The sequence below is a fragment of the Gouania willdenowi genome, chromosome 7, assembly GCF_900634775.1.
Source record: "Gouania willdenowi chromosome 7, fGouWil2.1, whole genome shotgun sequence".
Classification (NCBI taxonomy): Eukaryota; Metazoa; Chordata; class Actinopteri; order Blenniiformes; family Gobiesocidae; genus Gouania; species Gouania willdenowi.
The window spans coordinates 27,114,779-27,136,681 of NC_041050.1; the positions used below are offsets into that span (position 1 = coordinate 27,114,779).

The 21,903-nt window shown below is 37.1% G+C and overlaps 1 protein-coding gene across 9 annotated transcripts in view; it reads left to right on the forward strand.

Moving 5' to 3' along the window:
- agrn (agrin) overlaps window positions 1-21,903 on the forward strand; it is a 421,410-nt gene that overhangs the window by 226,965 nt on the left and 172,542 nt on the right. For all 9 annotated transcript variants that reach the window (XM_028452860.1, XM_028452862.1, XM_028452868.1 and 6 more), the window contains one exon: window positions 11,808-12,023. In XM_028452860.1, coding sequence (XP_028308661.1) covers window positions 11,808-12,023 — 216 coding nt within the window. The remainder of the gene's footprint in view (window positions 1-11,807; window positions 12,024-21,903) is intronic.

A 21,903-nucleotide genomic window follows, 5' to 3' on the forward strand; every position in this document is an offset into this window, starting at 1 on the left:
TTCATGAAGTAGATGAAACAAAACTAATTTTTGTAAGAATTACTTAATTTGTTGACAATACATAATGACATTTTTAAGTAAAATCACCAAAATTATGTCATGTGCATTAAGCATTACTATTTATATGTGTTTTTGTGTTTGTTTGTATGGTTTTTATGGACCCCAAGTCTGAAATACAGCTAGCTATCTATATATCTGTCCATCTATCAACCAATCAATCAATCTGTCTGTCTGTCTGTCTGTCTACCTGACTATTTGTTGTATTATTACAGCTTATAGATATTAAAAAGCCAAATTTAAACTGAGCACAAATAGACTTTTTAATTGCATTTTCTGTTAAGCAAGTATTCCTTCTAAAACATCTGAATGGTATTTATTAGTTTATTTACTTTAGAAAATTATCCTCTGACCAACTACTTTGTTGCAGTGATAATTGGATTTAGTTAAAATGAGTCATCAGGACTATTTCAGTTATAGTTTAGTTTTAGTCAACTAAATGACATTAAGAGTCTAGCCAACCAAATCTGTTACAGATATAATCGACTAAAATATATAAAGCAAAAATAGTTCATGCAGTTTTTAAAGGTTCAACTCATTGATCAACTTGATAGTAATGGTATTAGGGTCAATGATATACTGTGTAAAGATTTCACCGCATGATATTTCATAAAATGGGCATCATCGGGGAAGGTTTACATGAATATTATGATGGAAATAAAAATAGAAACACTTTGAAATCTAATGAAGGACTATAATATACGGTCGGGGTGTGTATTGTCTGACATCTGGCTATACGATTCGATAAGACGAATATTGGGATTTTTTTTTTAAATACATGACTTAAGAAATAACTAATCTGTAAATGTGTACACCTTCACGAGAACATTATGTATGAAATATATTTTATTGGTATATTTTACACTCAAAACATTGGCTTTAACATTCCATGTGCCGACAACTTAAAATAAAAAATATATATCATACAATCTGTCTGTGGCTTTTAAACCAACTTTGACTTTAGTGCAACATGACTTTAGTGCAACTTAACTGAGGTATATGCCTAGAACAACAAATAAATGCAGAAAGTTAGTATTTTCTTGTTAGATTTTATTGAAAAAACTTTATTTGTGCAGTTACAGTGTCCAGAAAAGACTTTCCTGGTTAAATAAAGGTTAAAAAAATATATTATTAAATAATAATATATATATATATATATATATATTATTTTTAATTAAAAAGGAAATCGATATGGATGCATTTGGAATCGGTCCGAGACACGCACGACGTAATTTCGCGATATATCGCCAAATCGATTTTATACTAATAATGTAAGATTTTTTCAAAACAGCAGCCATAGCCACAGACAGTCGCACCACATGATATTTTGACACTTTGAATAACAGAATAAATTACAGAAGTCATTTAGTAAGAAACAGAAAAACATCAAAGTGAGCACATTTATATGAAGTTACTACATATTTGGTGTATTTATATGCATTTAAACTTCTTTTAACTAAAAAAAAATAATGCAGTTGGACAGCGCTTTGAGATGACTTTGGTGTATTTTGCACTATATAAATAAAGTTGAATTGAAATGAATATTAAGGTGTCACAATAATGTTAAATGAATTGACGTGATCAATGCGTTCATTAAACCACATGATCACATGAGTTCTGATTTCATTTCACCCCTTGTTTAGTTTATTTATTTATTTATTTATTTATTTTTTTGTTGACAGTTTTAATACACGTGTTTATTAGTCATAGTTTTGGGTATTTGGACATTTAGAATGATGTAGTCCACAAAACCTATGAGGGAAATCTTAAATTCGACAAAATAAACACTGCTTTGCTTTTTTCCTTTTTAAAGCCCAGCCCATAGTAACCAAGCTGTTCCCCATACTGGCGCGCTCCATAGTGAGCAGCTGTTTTCTTCGTTTCTCTCCGGTTGTTGTATGATTGCGTCTCGATCAATAATTGACTGAATTGGTCCCCTGAGGACCGCTAACCAGAGATCAATAATAGCCCGCCCTCCCCTCACCTGTTATAACAGGTAGGTATAGCTCCCGGCTACCTCCAGCCTTCATTGATTCATGATAACACTGTTTATTGTAGACCAATGCTCCTTCATGTCAACGACAGGTTTATAGGTTCTCAAAAGTTGAGTTTTTTACCAAAGCACTGAACGAAACGGGTGTTTTCAGACACACGTTACTGTATATGAGTTGCTTCTATGGGTACTTGTACTTTTTTTTGTATTTTTCTAAAACAGTAATATTACTTGTACTCAAGTACATTTTAAAAGAAGTAGAGTAATTCATTACATTTCTACACCCTATAGTTACTGAGTGAATTATTATTTTCGAAGTGCCTAGAGTTAAGGACCTGGAGCTCAGACAAACCTAACTATAGTTCCGGCACTTCCTGTGCGCATGCATGCGCACAGGAAGTACCGGAACTATAGTTAGGTTTGTCTGAGGTCCGGGTCTGGACCAATAGCAACAGCCTATTATTTTTGTGATTTTTTTTTTTTATTTTTTATTTCCGTTTCATGGTCTCTGGCACATTGAACATAATCCATATGTTCTTCATCCAGCCATTTTTTGATCAACACCCACCCACTTTCTTCAGTTCAGGTTGTGGTTTCTACCAATTATGTTGTGCCACATGGTACATTTGGCATGGCCCTGTTTTAGAGTTCATGAATGTAGCTATACTTAGAGCCTGATAATTATTTATTGTTAATCTAATTTATTATCTATTATCTATTTTATTTTTTAAAAAATACATTGTAAACCTTTTATTTCATTAGATGCTTTCGTGGGAAATGAATGAAGTTCCAATTGTGCAAGATTTGGTCTCTTCCTTTTTAAGTTTATACATGAGATGTTTACTGTATGCAAGGGAACCGTGGCAAGATTTATTACCAAAAATAAAAGGGGGGGTGAAAGTAACTAGTAACTTTTACTTTGAGTGCTATTTTATTTAGCTGCTTTTTATTTGTACTTGAGTATGACTTACTTGTACTTGTATTTTAGTAGAATTTCAATCAAGTAACAGTACATGTAGTTGGATAGGATATATGAGTAGTCTTTACACCTTTGCTTATTTTACATCCGTGTGTGCGTGCGTGTGTAAACAACGTATGTTCAGGATGGAAACTTTCCTCTCTCAGCCGGATGATAGCGGCTCCCCTGCGCCAGTTGCATCATTGCCGGTTGCCATAGTAACCAGTCCCCTCTGGAAGGTCCTAGGGTGATGGAGGGACCGGAGCCCTCTCACGGAGAGCAGGAGAGCGCGCTGCTTAAAGCCGCCACAGCAGAGGAGCACATCTGTATCACTTAGTGTCAGCTGAGAACAGAGGCTCCTTTTATTCATCAGGCGTCCCCCCCGGGAGCGCTCAGTGTAATGAATTTGAACTCATCCTAACGTTTACGCCACGATTGCTCGGATGCAGCCGCGCCTTTTCTTTCTCTTCCCGTCAACTTCCCCTCCATTCTTCCGTCGGCGTGTCATTAGTCAAGCCGCCGCGTGCGCGTTTGATTCATCAAGGCAGGCGTGTAAAGTTCAAGGTAGCCAATAATTCATGAATAACTCCTTTCACCTGCCAACTACGGCCATTGTCTTATGTAACAGGACAAAAGGTGTCAAATAATGAATAGTATGAACAGTTATCACCTTGTGGGGGATAGATCTCCTACCTTAAGCGCTCATTTAGTTTCTTCAAGACAGCTGTGGTCGAGCCTTATTGGGTCTGATCATGTCCATTGTCTCCACGATTGCACATTTCGCCCCTTTTTTTCATTTTCTTTGATATGAGTAAACGAGGCAGCAGAAGAATGAGAGTGATTTCAGTATTGCAGTGGAAGGAGTTTTTATCTCAGTCTCAGAGTAATGGACTCTTTGGTTTTGCAGCTTTTGTATTTAATCAGTGTCGACTAGAATCTGTGTCAGAAAGTCAATTAATAGAACACACGCACATGCACACACACGCACACTCACAGGTATTTTACTGATGAGTAAATGTGTTGCTTTTCCTACGTTTCTTGGCTTGTGACAGTATTTTAAAACATATTGTCCGGCTGTTCCTTAGCCCATAGCAAACAGTGTGGGCAAAAATAAAAATGAATGTGAGTGTGTGAGAACTCTGAGAGTCTGAGAACTACTGAACACTTTCACCTTCTAAACTATTGTGTCCTCGGTGAATTTGATCAGAACAGCATTCTCTTTTTTCCCGTCACGAGCAGCTGATGTGCTGAGAGCATCCTTAAGGCTCTGACACTACATCGTATTTAATAGATGAGTCATCCAAATGTTCGCTGCTACCTGGAATCGACTTCAGGCTTTGAAAGGCATGAGCTGGTCATGCTGCCTTTTCTTCCCAAAGGGATCATGTACACCCATCCTCTGCCTTGGATATGAGGGAGAAAACTTCATGTGAGGGAGATTTTTAATGCCGCAGGGCTGCACAGAGATTGCAGAGTTGGGGAAATTTTCCGTTTCAAAAATTGCCCCATTTCCTTTTCAGAGATTATAATTTCCATGATAGTTTGCGCATTTCCAGTTCATTGGCTTTCCCTTGTCAGATGTCAGGAAAGGATCAAGCACAAGCTGAGAACACACAAGATTTTGCGCGAGATTTTGGCATGTTTGCTACTAGGGATGTCACTCAAATCCTGATACTGGGTTCACGATGCGATTCTCTCATGATTTATTTTACAAAATGAGACTGTAGACAAATGATGACTGAAAAATATAATTTGTTTTTTCTTTGAAAATAAAAATAAATATACTGTACTATTTTTTTTCTGCATTGTCAAAAGAATCCCTTGATAAACTATGCAAATTAATTAAAAATAAATCCTGAATGAAATAAATAAAGAAATAGTTCCAATGAAGAAGAAGCCTAATCATTTAAATTCTGGCTCTACAGTAAACTATGCAAAACTGCATAATTGTTCCTTTTCTTTTTAAAAGTGCAACTAAAAATGTATTTTGTGCCTTAACAATTGGACTTTAAAACAAATTCCATATCAAAGAAATAATATAAATAAACAAACTATGGCTTTCATTCTCTCTCTTGTTTCTCCTTTTCCTCTCTGTGCTCCTCTTACCTTGGATTTCACATGTTCTTTCTTTCTCACCTCTTTCATTTTGTCTTGGAGAAGTCAAAATGCTTCCACACTTGTGATTTAAAACATGGTGGTGCGTCCTGAATTTCAAATTCTAAAAAAATAGCACCCTCTGCTGTAAAAAAAAATAATAATAATTATAATAAATATATATATATATACATTTTTTTTTAGTATTGCGATTCAATTTCAGAGTATCGTTGTGAACCGTGACACCTTTGAATCGATTTTTAACTGCCTCACGATTAATCTTTACATTCCTATTTGCTGCACTTGCTAAAGCCACACATTACATTATTGGTTCTTAAGATATCATATAACTGTGTGATATTGTCCCAAAACACGTAGACGGAGGTGTAGTCCCTCAAATTGAGGCTCTAGTGGTTTGTTTGCCGAGTCTGAAAGGTTGGCCTATCACTGAGTGGTAAGCATCGTACATGTTATACATACTTTGTACATACATTTGTATAATTTGTTATGTTTAGTTGACGAGTCACACAAACCAAACAGAACCTTGTCTTTCTTCATTTTAGAGAACTGTAATTACCTCCACCAAGGAGGTCATATTGTTTCTGGCATTTATTTATTGAAATGCTTGTTTGTTTGTCTTTTAGCAGGATTATGTAAAACATACTTTTGACAAACTTTTAATCAAAGCTAGACCCTACACAATAGAAAATTCCATCAAATTTTGGACGGGATTTGGATCAGTTCCAAGAATCAAATAATCCTCATCTCTCATCATTGGCAAAAGGTGAAAAATTCATATTTCATTGACAGATCTTTATGGTATTTGACTCAGTTACAGTATGCCAGGCTGCTTTCTCGATTTCCCTACAGAGTTTCATCTAGATTGGATTTCCATTGCACGTTACATTACAATTTTTCTAAAAAACGAAGAAAAAAAATGGGGGTGCCCATTAATTTGGACCTACTGTATAGTTAATATTGATTATTTCAAACATGTAAAATGATAACAGAACAACAGTGTGAATGATCATGGTTCCATGATCAGGATCAGTGATCCAGATAACTGAATATCTGGCATAGAGAATATTTGGCACTTGGTGGAGGTTTGTTTTTGTTTATCACAATTAATGAGCTTCTCATTTTCTTAATAGCAGCTCATTCTTTATTTATCAGTTAGTCTTAAGTCATATTAGTGTCATCCTCTTTAGCATTTCTTTACCTGAATGATTGATGAATGTAAAGATTGCAAGTCAAAACCAATCTACCAATCTCCACCGAGGAGATATTCATCATCGGGAAAATATGAAGTCTTTGGTATAGTATGTTGAGGTTCTATTTGTGATGAAAGGGCAATTTTTCCAGGATATAAATAACTTAGGGTCAGGGTCACCTTGCTAGAAATTCTATTCATGCTCTTTTCCTTTGAGCTCCACCAGGAGATGTAGCTCATTCCATCCAAGAAGTTCTTCTTCCAAAGATATTGTGTGTGTGTGTCAAATCTATTCTCCCTGGTTGGACTTTTCACTTCACATGTGCACCATTGCATCCAAACTCCACGGTTTGAACTTGATACCTTGACTCGGAGACTGGCCTCAGCTCTGCTGTCAGTCTTGTTAGTCAGCTTAGCTTGGAGCTAGTGGGAGATTTATAGAGCTAGAAAAACATAGAGTAGGAGGCTGCCTACTGCTCACTGTAGCTTCCATTCAGACTGTCATTTTTCTGCTCTTTTTTGATGACGACGATGATGCATTCACTACCTCTCTTTTCAGTCTGCCATTTTCAAACCAATGACAAGTTGAGATTTCAATTATAGCAGCATGGAGATAGTAATGCTGCCATTTGAGTACTTCACCCTCTTGAATTGGTCTGTTTTTATGAACATTCACTCTTTGTTCTACCTCTCACAGCATGAAGGTCCTGGGTGCTGAGATCTGTGTGTGTGTTAGAGGTAGCAGAATGTTTATTCATGCAGGCAAACAGTTAGGAACAAGTTCACCAAGGCAGCCTGACAAAAACAATGGTACTTGGAGGAAACGAGAGAAAAAAACATCTACCTAAGTATGTCATTTTTCATAGTTGTAGAGGGTTTGCTGCACGCAGTTAAATTCACTAATGCAATTACATCGTCCAAGTAGTGTATAATAAATGAAAGACAGATGGAGGAAAAAAGAGAGAGGAAGGAAGATGTGGAAAAAGAGTGAATTGGGGGGAGCACGATGAGCTGGATGAATGGGTAATGATGAGATTGGTGATGGGTGTGTGTGTAATGTGTGAGTGGGAGGCAATTAAGAGCTTCGGCAGCCAGTTATGATCTGTTGAAGATTATGAGTGATGTGAATACAGGGAGTTTAGGGATGCAATAATAACAATACACTGCAGCGACTCAAAAGGCGTTAACGCCAAAGGCAGAGCAAGAGGGAGGGAGGAGAAATAAAGCTGTTTGTTAAGCAGGGTAAAGGAAGTCAGTAATGATGTAGGTGTCACGAGATGTTCACAGTAGAGAAAACAGCTCAAAAGTTTCATTAGAATGCAGTAAAGACTTCTAAAGGTACAATTGTTTCAGTGTTTGTGATGCACAGATACCTTTTGTTTTAATGGGTAAAGGAACTTGATGTCTGTATGTTGGATTGATTACCACAGAAGTAGTCCCAAACCACCCAACAAGATCAACACATTCACCCTACTTTCACACACTAATGGGACAGAACTTCAATACAAGGTGCTAGTCGACCATTGGGAACAATTTAGGCTTCAGTGTGTCCGCGTAGAACTTTCCATGCTGGTGTTTCCAATGACCTCTTTCTTTCATCACCTCAGACAGATGACTAGCTTTATTAATGTCATCAACAATAATCCTGATACATGTAAAGCTACAAGCTCATCGAGGTCCTCTGCTTCTTTCACAGCAGGCTGCTGTAGATGCTTCTAGATTAATCTTTCAGACTCCATCTCCATCTTTCCACCTACAGTTCAGAGTCCAGGGGTTGGGGTATGACCCCCCCCAGGTCCTCCAGGACCCTTTGCTTCCTGCTCCAAGAATCAATATTTTCTACGTCCTTGCATGGACTCTTTTTTACAATGCTGTGTGTGGGGGGGTTTATATATTTACCAAATCTAGTTCCACCAATAATGATTCTACTCTAGCATTCTGACAATATTTAAGCTTAGCTTCTAGAATCATTGTACAGAATCTGACAAGTGCCTTGCCCAAGGATTTTTCAACGAATAGCCAGGTACAGTTTTTGGGATTGAACCCTCAACCTCTCGCTCAGAAGATGACGCCTCTACCACCTAAGCTACCTAAGCCATAGAAAAATGCCTTTCGTCAAACAAAGTTTAAGAGTGAGTGTTGTAATGCAGAGAGACTGGCTGACTGAATAGAAGTCCCCATACAACTTTCTATAATGATACAAATCTTTTAGCCCTCAGTATAAGTCAATACCCATATTATTTCGATGCAATATCAGCATGAATCATACATACTTTTATGATTTATTTTGTATTGTGGAATGTTAGAATAGACTTGATCAAGTGATATTATTCAAACAGTGAACAATAGTCAGCAACAGGTATGAGGAAAAACTGACCCATTTATTAATAACCAATAGGTTACGGACATGTAAACCTTAAACAGAAGAATATTCTACAATTTAATAAAATCAAAATAATGAATTAGATGACACTGGAAAAATAACTTAAATAAATCAATTTAAAACAATATAGATCAGAGATTTTAGTTGCAGCCCGATATAATCTGATATTCTTTTTTTTTTTTTTTGCTAATATCAGACCAATATCCAATATCAGTTTTGGAAGATTGAACATCAATGATATAGTTTAAGAAAGGGAATGGCCCTGTGATTAAGCTCTGATGCAAACCTGTAGGGCCTGAATTGACATCTTTTTAGCTAACTACTTTGTTTTTTAACAACTTTTCTCTCCACGCTTCATCAACTCGTCTGTTTTTGATTAAAACACTTTTTATACATATTTTTTATTGCTTGTTTCCCTTATGGGAGACCACAGGAGCTGGTGTCATTACTGAGAAGAGACAGGTTTTCTCTGGTGACCTCACTACTTAATGTGTGTATGTTTTTTTTTTTTTTTTTTTTTTACCCATCTCACTATCAGACACCTTTTTCCTCTCTCTTGTACACATCTGACACAGTTCGATTGAATTTCACCTCTTGTCACTCCTCTTGCTTCCCCTCTGAGCCACAGGCAGACACTCACAGGTACACACTCATACACACACACGTACACACACACACACACACTTCATCTCGCTTGATACTAAAGAAAGTAAGCCCAGGTTGCTGTCAGCCAATCCCCTACAGGGAACAGTGGGCAAGTCAAAATCTTCCTTCTCGCCTGCCACTCGAAATGAACACACACACACACACAGCAACTGCATGCACGCACACACTTCAGTGTGAGAAGTGAGACAGAATGAGATGCTTTAGGCAGATGGTGGACAGGTTTTTTTTCTTCTTCTGAGCCACACATGAGCAACTGTGTGTGTAAGTGCCTAAGCCTGTGTATGTGTGAGAGTCAACAAATCCACCTGCTCGCTGCCAGCACGTCCAAAAGGACATGCCTCCTCCCATTTATTCTGGAAGCCAGCGATAAGAATTAGTCACATGTGGGGGTATTTCTGTGCGTTTGTACCGGTATATTAGCACTCACGCCACACAACCATGAAGGGTTTATTTTTTTCTCTCTCTTTTTGAGTTAACTCGAATTTTTGGTTTGTTTCATGCATTCGGGAAGTCGGGCTCATGGCACAGATGACGTTTGCGGTAGTAAATAAATGGTTGCTATCTTAAAATGTGGGAAAACAACTTGTTCGCCTCCTGTTTGTCCGATGACAAAAACGTCTTTATTTCAATACAGGAGCGATTTATATCCCGGTATGGCATACAACTATCAAGAAACACTACCAGAAGAGGTCAGATGACAATAAAAGGCTAAATTATCAGTGCTAGGGATATCTGAAGTGTTTATACAAAGTCCCAGCCAACACTTGGATGAACAATCCAAAACATTGGCCCAATTTCACCGACCCAGATCTTTACAATTACTTAATAAATGAACCCTGTGAGTAACCCACACGGTTAAAATGAATCCCAGTGTACTTTATAACGGAGCTACAACAGATATAAATAATATATTGCCATCTAGAATGAAAACTAAAGCCACCGAGATGCCTCTAAAATCCTCAATTCTCATTTCAGATCTTAACTGTTCACTTACCGGTTATGAAATCTACAGAGCACAAGTAGAAATGGGATGTTTTTGGAGACCAGATTTTACCCATTTGTCCTACGTAGGAAAGCCAGCGTTTTTTTCTTTTTTTTTCTTTTGGGATGATAGAGAAAATGATATCTGTGTTATTTTTTACATTGGACAAACAGCCAAACACAGCTCTTTGGCATGGTGAAACCTTTTCTGTTACAATGGGAGTCAATGTGTTGTTATTGTTGTTTTACTCCCAAACAAATATGTCGACTGGCGTTGCTGGGCAGAAACGTCACAACTTACCCGGATGCCTGACTTCCCGAATCGATTTATTTTCAGTTGGCTACCTGTGAGCGCCTGGAATATCTTCTAACACACACACACACGCACACACACACTTGTAGACGTGCCGTCTTATGGGTCAATTAGTTGCCTCGCTGTTGTACAGACACTTCCTCCCTGCTTTTTTGGTGCATACAGCCTATTAAACCTTTTTGGTTTGCTGTTTAATGCTTGATCAAAGCTCACCAGTCAGTGGGTGGTTTGGGATCAAAGTCATAGGAGTTGTTAATACTTGGCTTGTGGAGTCTTAGCTTGTATTTAACCCATCTTGTTGTTGCTCTCTTTCTCTGTGATTTTCTTTTTGATATATTGTTTGACATGTCATAGTTGGAAAGACTCAGCCTATGGAGCACCTGTCCATTTAATGCACGGATCACTTTACACCCCTTTAAAAATCAATGTCTGACATAAAATATGCAGGATTGTGCACAATTTTCCAAAATTATTCAATACAGGTGTCTTCCAATTATAGGGGTGAGTATTGGCAAGGATGTTGCAATACAATACATATTACGATTCTTGGGTCACAATGCAATATTATCGCGATATATCACAATATTCTACCCAGTTAATATCAAAATTAAATGTGGAGATGAAAAATCAAGTTGCTGTATATGTCCATCAGAAGATATTGATCATTCAGAGGACAAATTGAGGTAAAACTGTTTGCTTCAAAACATCCTATTTGTTATTTATTATTAGTGTTTTTGTACATTTTCACTGAAAAAAAGGCAGTGCAGTGTTACACACTGCCATCATAAAATAAAGTACATCAAGTAACCATTGTAGCACATTGAAAGCATTGTAACTACTGAAATATTGCACAAATACACAAAAATATTGATTAAAAAATGACATATATAAGTATATATATATATATAGATACAGTATATATATATATATATATATAAGTATATATATATATAGATACAGTATATATGTATATATACAGTATATATATAAATATTTATTTTTTATTTTTTAAATAAAAAAAATAGATTTAAAATTGGCACCCAAAAAATCACGAGATATCGTGAAATTTATTTATTTTTTAACACCCCTATTCAATTCAGTAGATAATTTTCTGTTGTTGGTCCCTAAATGTGTGAATCTTCTGTGTCACAGGCTGTCGAGGGATGCTGTGCGGCTTCGGTGCCATGTGTGAGCGTGACCCGACTGACCCGGCGAAGGCGGAGTGTGTCTGTAAGAGAATGGAGTGTCCGTCCTTGGTGGCGCCCGTTTGCGGCTCGGATTCATCCACCTACTCCAACGAGTGTGAGCTGGAGAAAGCTCAGTGCAACACTCAGAGACGCATCAAGGTGCTGCGCAAAGGACCGTGCTGTAAGTACTGATCAATGAACTCATCCTGCTCTGGTTTCAATCTTTGAGCTGATGTTACCATCAACACATAGTGGAATACCATTATTTTTAATTGTGGAAACTCATGAGAATACTTGCATAGCATAACTTCTAGCAGGGGCCACAGAAATGTGATTGTCTGATCCGAGGGCCTCATCATTCATGTCAGTGTTTAGAATAATGATCGATCTGAGCATTAATATACAAAAGAAAGGGTTTGTGTGTTTTTGCTGTCATATTGTGCATTTTTGTGTGTTTTTTTAATTATTTTTATGTGTTTTTTTAAATATTTTTGTGTAATCATTTGTGGTTTTGTTTCTGGAGTCATTTTTGTGTATTTTTTATGTCTTTTCATGCATTTTTCAGTAAGTTTGTGCACTTTTGCTGTCAATTTTCTTTTATTTAAAATTATCTTTGTGTGTTCTTGTAGTCCTTTTTATGTATTTTTCTGTCATTGTGTGTGTTTTTGGAGTCATTTTGGAGTATTTTTGTTCTCCTTTTGTGTATTATGTGTGTTTTCGTTGTCATTTTGGGTTTTTTGTGTATTTGTGTGTTTTGTTGTTGGAGTCATTTTTGTGTTTTGTTTTTGTTCTTCCTTCATGTGTTTTTTTAGTCATTTTGGTTTTTTTTTAATTTATTGTTTTATTTTTTGTATTCTTGTAGTTCTTTTTATATATTTTTCTGACATTGTGTGTCATTTTGTGTGTTTTTGCAGTCTCTTTGTGCATTTTGTTGTCATTTTAAGCTTTTTTCCTGTCATTTGTGCATTTTTTGAATCATTTTATGATTGTTTTTATCATGTTTTTATGCTTTTTTTTGTCATTTATGTGCTTTTGAAGTAATTCCTGGGCATTTACATTGGATCGAGGGCTGCATGTGGCCCCCGGGCCTCCAGTAGCCCATGTCTGGTCTAGACTTAAACTGGCTCAGGCAATGGCTGTAGTAATACCTAAATTGGAAAGCTATCAGGCTGTCCCAAACTGCAGCTTTCAGCTTTCAAGTAATGTCTATGCACATTTGTTTTTATTTTCGTTTTTTTTTTTAATTGTAGCTCTGATTCTTGTGGTGACTTTTTCAATGTGCTTTGGAATTAAAACACCTGACTAGTTAAACCCTTGAATGGATTACAGTGTGCTGCTGGATGTGCACTGACTGTGGTTTGGAAATTTGCTTTTCAATAAGAGTAGATGGCCCTTAGAGGTCAGGTCAGCTAAAGCTTTAAACCCCTGAGTGACACTAAATGCCTTGTTATTCTGGAGTAAATGGACACCCTGGCCTAATTCAACTGCCTCTGCTTTTCTATCTTTATCCCTCAAAAGCCAATCTGGTTCCCATTTTGCCTGATCTATTGTCTTTCCAATGTGGCTTTGCTCCCAGTGCTTAAGCACCACCTGTCACCTAGCAAACACAAAGTGTGCCATTCTGTGGTCCCGTTGGTAGCCATCCAGTGTGGGTTTTATCCCTTAGCTGCTGGTGAGGGCCTGCGCTCCCCTTGAGCAGAGCCCGTCACAATCCAAGGCTCTGGAGCGACGGATTCCTGCCAAAGCTGCAACATCGTAACCACTTCAATAACAGCCATCGTGTTCTGTCAGCAGCAAAGCCGCTGCTAATTCCAGGGGTCTGATTACAGTGTAGGCTTTAACATGGCACTAATAGCAAAGTTGGTGACTGCCTGAAACTGGCAGTGAGGAAGTGAAAAGATAGAAAGGACATGGATAAGACAAGAAGAAGAGCTGCTATCAGAGTTTACAGCTGAGCACACAGCATCTTAAGAGGAGAGAGTGAGTGCTAGAGTCAGTGTGTGATTGACTGAGTGAATGATTGAATCAATTACAGGTTGTAGGATTCAATCCACAATGTGAGAGCAACACGGCAAGTGCTTAGTGTTGGTTTATGACTGGCCAAGAAAGTGGACTGGACCGAACATTTACCCCTGACAATGACTGGCACTGAAAAACATCATTGCTGATGCCAACGAATGCATTCATGATCCAAACAATAGCAACATATTATTTTAATTTTAGACTGCAATTGTGTATTTTCATCTGAATTTTTCATGCTCTTTGATTGATGCCAACATAATAGGTAGGTTGAGTTCTTTTCTTACTAAAACAGCAAACACAATGGCATCGTACAAAGGGAAGGATTTTAAAAGGATGTAAAATAGAGGTAATTGTCCTAATGACTTTCAAACCAATTGATTAAAGAATCAACAAAATATGAAGCTCAGCTTGTTGTTCAAGTAATTGGGTGATGTGTAAAACTACCAACCGAGTTCAACACTAAACCAAAGAAATGACTTAATCATTTTCAACCTCATGATGATGTGTTGACTCAACATTGGTCAATGAAATAAATTCATTTATTTAATTGCAATAATAAAATATGCATTGCTGTTAAAAGATTGCACTTCTTGTAGTGTTAACCTTCAACAGCATGTGCAAACAAGGTGAAAAAAAAAAAAAAAAAAAAAAAAAAAAAACATTGGTCAACCCTTGACTGTGACAAACTTTTAACTTCTGACAAACGTAGTTATAAATTATACTCACACTTTATTTTCTCATTCAGTAGCTGTTAATATTGACTATTGTCTTATTTGAATTATTTTCTTATACTTAACTGAAGCCTTTTTTTCCATCGCCGCTGTTTTTTGTGTAAATATGTCATTTACTGCAACTGCTTGTCAGTCGTACTATTTTCCTGTGCTAAAACAATCACCGCAAACAGTTCCAGATTTGATGAATTGCGTTTTGCCCATTTGCATTAATTTATTTACAAGTCCTCCTCCCGTTTATTTGCTCCCCTTGTGAGCTCCGCCTACTATACATATTCATTAGAGGGAAACGCGCTAAATGGATTGAGCGCGCATTGCGACGTGCAGCAGCCGCGCACTCCTGATTCCCTGGGGTTTGTACGGGTTATTAGCGCGTGGAGTGACGTTTGCACACATTTTAAACATTTAGTAAATCCGCCCATGAGAGTAAAATAAGACATTTCTGTAAGTATCTACTTTAGGGCCACAATGTTTATGTGATCGCGGAAAATACAAAACACAATTTCTGAAACAGAAATGGAAATATTTTAAAAAAATTATATTTTAAAACAAAACCAAGCCAAAATTTAGCCTCACATGCATGTTTTAGTAAAATTTGACGCAATTTGTCTTTATAAGTAGGTAGTCAGATAGGAATCTAATGTAATTTGATGTGAGATGACAGACTTCACCTTCTAAAATGGAAATAACTATGAAACAGACTAAACATGGGACAAAATCACACATTTTGTCCCGTAAAACGGGTGGTCTATTGATTAGCTTTAGCAAGTGTAGCAAATGGCTGGATGTCAAATCTCGAGCAAAATCATGTGATCTCAGTTTGTTAGTTATCAATATGTTTGATTAAAAAAAAAGATAGTCCTTGAAATGTCCTCTTTCAATCAGAAGACGAATAAAAACAGACCAGAGTATATTGTATTCAGGATAGAACTACAGCAAAGTCATCTGAGTTTTTCAGAACAAAACCAACTTTTTTACTCACCTCATTTGCCCATAATGTCGTATTTTTAAGTGGAGATAATTGTGTGTTACCATAATGCGTTGTTTTGTAAAAGGCATAAATTACCTACAGTGTCTATTTAGTTTGCTATCTTTCCTGTCATATTTTTTCCTTGTTTCCAACCAGTCAGCCAAAGTGTCATGCCCTATTATTATTATTATTATTATTATTATTTTTTTTTTTTTCCACAGCCTTGTTTAGGGCAGATCAAGTATATGTCATTTCTTGCCATTGACTATGGCTGTATTGGATGTACTCAAACCTATATTGTAATCAATCGGTTAGGTTGTGAGAAAGCATTGTCAGCAATACTACAGTAGTTTTAAATATTTAGTTGGAGTTGGATTTTCTAGTTTTGTGCATGTTTTCATTACTAATATCTAATTGTCGAGTAAGATTTGAGAAAGGAGTTTTGGTACAACGACTTTGGTCGTGGCGGATTTTCTATCATCCATTGATGCTGTAGTTATTTTTGTAGCATTGAGACTGATGTGAAAGAATATTACATAATGAATATAATAACACTTGTTGAGAAAGCTCTGAAGAGCCTCTTTATACTGTGTCAAATTATCAAGAGATATTATTCATAATTAGATTTCATAGCGGTACAGACAAGGCATACTTTGAATACATTGTTATTAGAAGAAATCTTGAAGGGAATTTGAAGTGTGGTGGTTATCAGCCTTTTTTCTCTGTATAGCTAAAATCAATAAAAAAGATTAAAAAAATCAGGTTATTTGTGTTTGATTGCGTTGTGTTCAGTGCACATACGTACATGTGTTTTACGCCATGTGTGAAAATGAGATGAGGTCAGAAGGAGGCCAGTGGAAGCCAAGTGAGAGACTCTCATTCTTTTCCCGGCTTCAGTAAATTCAGCCGCTATCGAAGGTCCACACGGGTCACTCTACCTGAGATTATGGAGCCGTCAGAGCTGATGGAGGAGGAGAGAGCAGGCAAATGGAGCAAATGGAGAGAGTCAAAGGAAGAGCACGAGTAAGAATGATGTGGGTGGAATGGATGAGCGCATGCTTTGACTAATTTGATATGGTGAGAGGATAGATTACCTTTCTGGAGAAGCTATAATGTCTAATTCTAATTAAATCTGAAGTCTCGTCCTGCACAGAGGAGTACAGCCATAAAACATGGATGATATTAAGATAATATGCGGTTTTATTCACACATGTATTCAATGATGACAGGTTTGGATTAATCAGGGTAACTTTAATGCTTTTTAGTTTCTGCTTTACGCCGATTGACAATGATAATGAACTAACCATTTTATCAAAGATGTGAATACACTGCTAAAGGTTAACTTAATGTAGAAAATGACGTCTTTTTTACGCTTAGCCTCTTTGTCTCATGCACTACTTGCACCTTTGTCTTGTTGACACATTTTTGTTCGTTACTGACTCAGAGACAAGAATTCCAATGCACCTTTTTTAACTTGTTTTTAACTCGTACAAATGGCAATAAATTCTATTCTACCCATTAGCATTTCTCCGATTAGCATAAAATTGTCTATGACTCGTAAACCAACAATGCTTTCCCACATGCTGACTGAGTACGGTACACTTAAAATATTTTTGATTGAATAAGAGTGTAACAATAATAGTAGAGACTTTACATTGTCTTTACTACTGTGACACGGTTATGTTCCTATGCGTTTGATTGGCCAGTGTAGCTCAGCACTGTTTGCATGTTTGGGGTCAATTACATTTTTCAATTACATTTGTGTCTTCAATTATCCATGTTCAATTACATCTCAATTATGATTACAGTGACCAGCAGTTTTTCCAATTACAATTAAATTTACGATATTTATTTTTACCCTGAAAGTCAATTATAATTACATTCTCAATTACTAAAGTTCAATTAGAATGAATCACAATTACTGAGTCCTCTTGTGTTAGCATCTCTTATGATAACGGGTCAGTTTGACCCATTATCTTAAATCAACACATTCTCACTCCCAACTCGTCACATATCGACGTTCGGGAGGGTACCTTTGGCGTCACTATGTGACACTAAGGGTTGGTCCGTGGAAACAATTGTTTTTATGACATTACTAGTGAGAACTTTACCCATAACTTATGGTTAGGGTTATGTTGGGGTTTGGTCAGGTTAGGGGTAGGGTTAGAAGTCTTATTTTGAAAAGTTGTGGTGAAAAAAAGCTTACGTACCATTAGCGTCACATCGTCATTCCGGAACGTCGATATGTGACGAGTTGGGAGTGAACTGGGTTGCTTAAATCAGCTGTAAAATACACTAAAACATATGATCTATCATTTAATTTGTTTTTCATCTCTTGGTTACCTTGTTAGGTTTTCTTATCAATGAAAAATATTGTTTTTTTTTTGGTGTGAGTGTCTGAGCCTTTTTTGTCAGTAAAGCCCTTATATTTCTCTTTTCTTTTTTAATGGTAATATGATGCTCAAGAGAACTGACAGGTAAACCATTTTAATCACTGTTAACTATGTACAGTATGTGTAAGCCATAGAACTGTAACATTGTTTAATTAATTTGTAATCGACAGTTTTTATATCATTTCCATGCCAATTACAATTACAGTCAATTATCTGAACTCAGTCACAATTCAAGTATGATTACAACAGCAACAGATTTTTTCAGTTACAATTACAATTATAATTATGTCATAATTGTAATGAATTATCAATTACAATTGTAATTTACCCCAACCCTGACCATTTGTGTTGAGAATGAAAAAAGTTCTGCTTTTCTAACACCTTCATTAGTTCATTTAATGTGTTACTTACTCTTCACTTGGTATTCTACTGTTGGAGTTGTAAGGTAACAGTGTTAATGCTCACATGGGGGCAGGATGAAATGAGGCATTTTAGCTTTAGCTTCCCTTGTATACTCATATCTGAGTAACCTGCCCATTCCCAGTCCAGGCAGTGTCCATACTGGCTCATTATTGCCCTTTTATTCTTCGTGGATCATTAGATGGTTTTAAATGAGTTGGGTTGTATTTGCCGTGGTCAAGCAGGCAGGTGGTGAGCGCATAATGGCGTCAGCTATCGTGTAAATTATGAGACAAAGACGCATTTGAAGTTGTCCCTGCAGGAGGGAATGTTAACAGCACAGGGCGTGAAAAACAGGAGAGCTGTTGCAAAGAAAGAGCTCATAGAAGTGGGAAAAAAAAACAAAAAATGAAGAAACTACTTGAGAGGAGACATTTGGAAGCCTCCGCATTGGTGTGGTGTGCGTACGTGCACACTCAACAAATGGCTGAGGAGCGTGCTCATAGTTAGCTCTCCTTATCTTGAACTTGGAGAGTGGTAAACAAACTCCCTCTCATCTCACCAATATGAACTTTTCCCCTTTTTTTTCTTCTTGGAGAAGTACAACAACTAACACAAAAACGAGAAGAGGAGAGCGTGTGTGTGAAGTGACTGAGTGTGTCGCAGTGATCGATGGAGATTGATTCTGTGCGTGTGTACGTGTGCTTGAGAGCGAGCTATCAGCACAGCCTCCTGCCTCGCACTCCGGCAGTTCTTTCTCACTCTCGCTCTCGCAGGGATTTGGAGGGAACTTTATCTCTCCAGCACCGACACTCTTATGTCCTCACAGTGAAAGGGGAAAGGCATCAGTGTCCCACACCTGCTGCTCTTACTGCAGGCAGTCACACTCATCACTCGCAGGCTGGGTCACGACTATGAAATGTGATGATTACATAAGCAGACCCCAGGAAGGGAATTTCTATTATCACAGATTCTAGATATTTTTAAACTGAGAGTGAGAATTGAAATTGGTCGGAAAGGTTGTCTTTATTTTAAACAGTGCAGTGCCCGTCGGAAGAAAGTATTCATATAGTGCAGGGGTCTGCATCCCTGGATTAAAGTCCTTCCGGAGCCAAAAAATATATATTTTAATGAAAATAACATAGTCTATAAAATTATATCTGATAAAGTTTTGTAAAGAATATTTCTTTTAGATAATGTATTTGAAAGGCTAACACACAATGTCAGTCAACACGTGCTAATTGCTAACTTCTTGCCACATATCAAGCATGCATATTTAGCAGTTAAATTAATCCGTCCCCACATAATTAAAATGTATATTTACTTCCAGAATAGTCTTTTAGTTAATAATAATCATAATGGTTTGGATTTATATAGCGCTTTCTTCAAGGAGACTCAAAGGGCGCTACAGAAACTATTATTCATTCACACCAGTCACTTATACGGTCATACCAGTGGTGGTAAGCTACAATGTAGCCACAGCTGCCCTAGGGCAAACTGACAGAGGCGTGGCTGCTATTTCGCGCCTACGGCCCCTCTGACCACCACCAACATTCATGCACAATTCATACAAAGCAATGTGGGTAAAGTGCCTTGCCCAAGGACACAACAACAATGACTCGGTTTGGAGCGGGATTTGAACCCCCAGCCCTTCGGTTGCTCGACAACCCACTCTACCACTGAGCCATGGTTGCCCACTTTAATTTAGTTGTCTTACCAGGGATTTAAAGGTAATGGTCTGTAGATGTTACAGTAGGAAGGTGGCTGAGTTATTGCACATTGTGATTTATTTTTAGTTTGACAAATCATTATATCGTGATTTTATTTGGTGTTAAAATCATTAATCATTAATACCGTCTATGAAAGGTTCACTTCTCCGACACCCAAAGTTCCATATTACACCTTTTAGGCATTGTTACAGCATTATTATTTTACCCTTTTAATGCAATCAACTAAAATAAAAACTATTTAAAGAAACATGAATGCTTAAATCTATTCCTTGGCACTCATAATGTAGTTTATTTTCAACTGAAAAAAAATGTGGCTGGTGGAAAATGTGGTTGGCTGGTAACTTTAAAAATCTACTAGCCATGTTGGCTGGTGATCTAAAAAGTTCATTTAAAGCCCTGATGGTGATGATGATGATTTGGCTAATTTAGCTTTTTTGTGTGTAATGAGTTGTTTTTGTGTATTGTTATCATTTTTTTTCTTCTGTATTTTTATATGTTTATGTATTTGTGTGTTTTTCTGTCATTTTATTTATTTTTTTAATTTGGGAGCTGCACATTTTAAAAGGTCTGGTGACCGTAATGAGGTAGAATTTAAAAACCAAAGAAAAATGAACTATATCTGTATGTTTTTCTGTTGTTTACTGTGTGTTAATGAAATGATGTCAATTAAAAAAAAGAATAAATATTGTTGGACGTTTATCCACAGCAAACAACAAGCGCGCAGCAGGTCGTTTGTCACCAGGTAACACGTGCACAGACTGAGACGTAACACGGGTCCTATCTTACTTCTACTCTCTGGGTAAATCTGAGAAATCACCAGCCTGAGAATATATATTGTTTGTATGAACTTCAATAGCTTCCACACACGTAGGTTGTCTAAAGATGCTGTTAATATCGGGGTGGAGTGTTTGACCGTCTGTGGGCTGGAGGAGTTAGAGGTTGTAAATGAACAGATCGGTGCGCTAGCGACCCCTCACACTGAGGTTTCATTTCTGTTGAACATGAATGTGCCGTCCGGGCTAAATAAAATTAGAATAAACGTTTTGCAACACCAAATAAGTCCAAAATAACAAATGCACGTGCTCGGGGTATGTGGAATATGTTAAAAACTGCAGCGGGGCAAAATTTGCTCCACAAACACACACACTCACGCACGCAGAACTTCCTTGATTTATTAGAGAAGATAGGTGTTTAATTTTTCTTTTTACCTCTTTGAGTTTCTCTAATCTGAATTTCTTTAAATGGAGAATTATAATGTCTGTATTGTTTGGGCATGTGTGAATGGGTTCAATGTGGCTGACATAGTTATGGAAGTATTCTGAAAATGCTGGATAAGTGTAAAGCAGTGTTCATTTTGACGGCACATTTGGATTTAGTTTTAGGCTGCGTCTGAAAGGTTTCCTTAACCCCGTGGATGACATCACAGGGTTATGGAAAGGAGTTAGGAGACGTCCTAAAGGAGTTTGGAAAAGGCCTACATGTTTGTTTTGACAATCAGACACACTAGATGACGTAATCATCCAACGGTGGCGAAGGTTAGTGATGTCTGCCGTGGTGAAAAAACTGCAAGTTTTCGAAAATGGACGACTAAACGCACATTTATAACATTTTCTGCTGATATAATCTCAAATATCACAAGGTTTCAATGTAAATCAAAGGAAAAGAGGCTACCAGCCTACAAGGAACAAAAGTGCTCAGACTCACCTTCCACTCAGAAATCAAGATTAATCTAAAAATATGAAAATTGTTACATTTATGCAAGATATAGGCCTACATAACGTCGTAGGCATACACTTGTACAACTGCACAAAAGCGT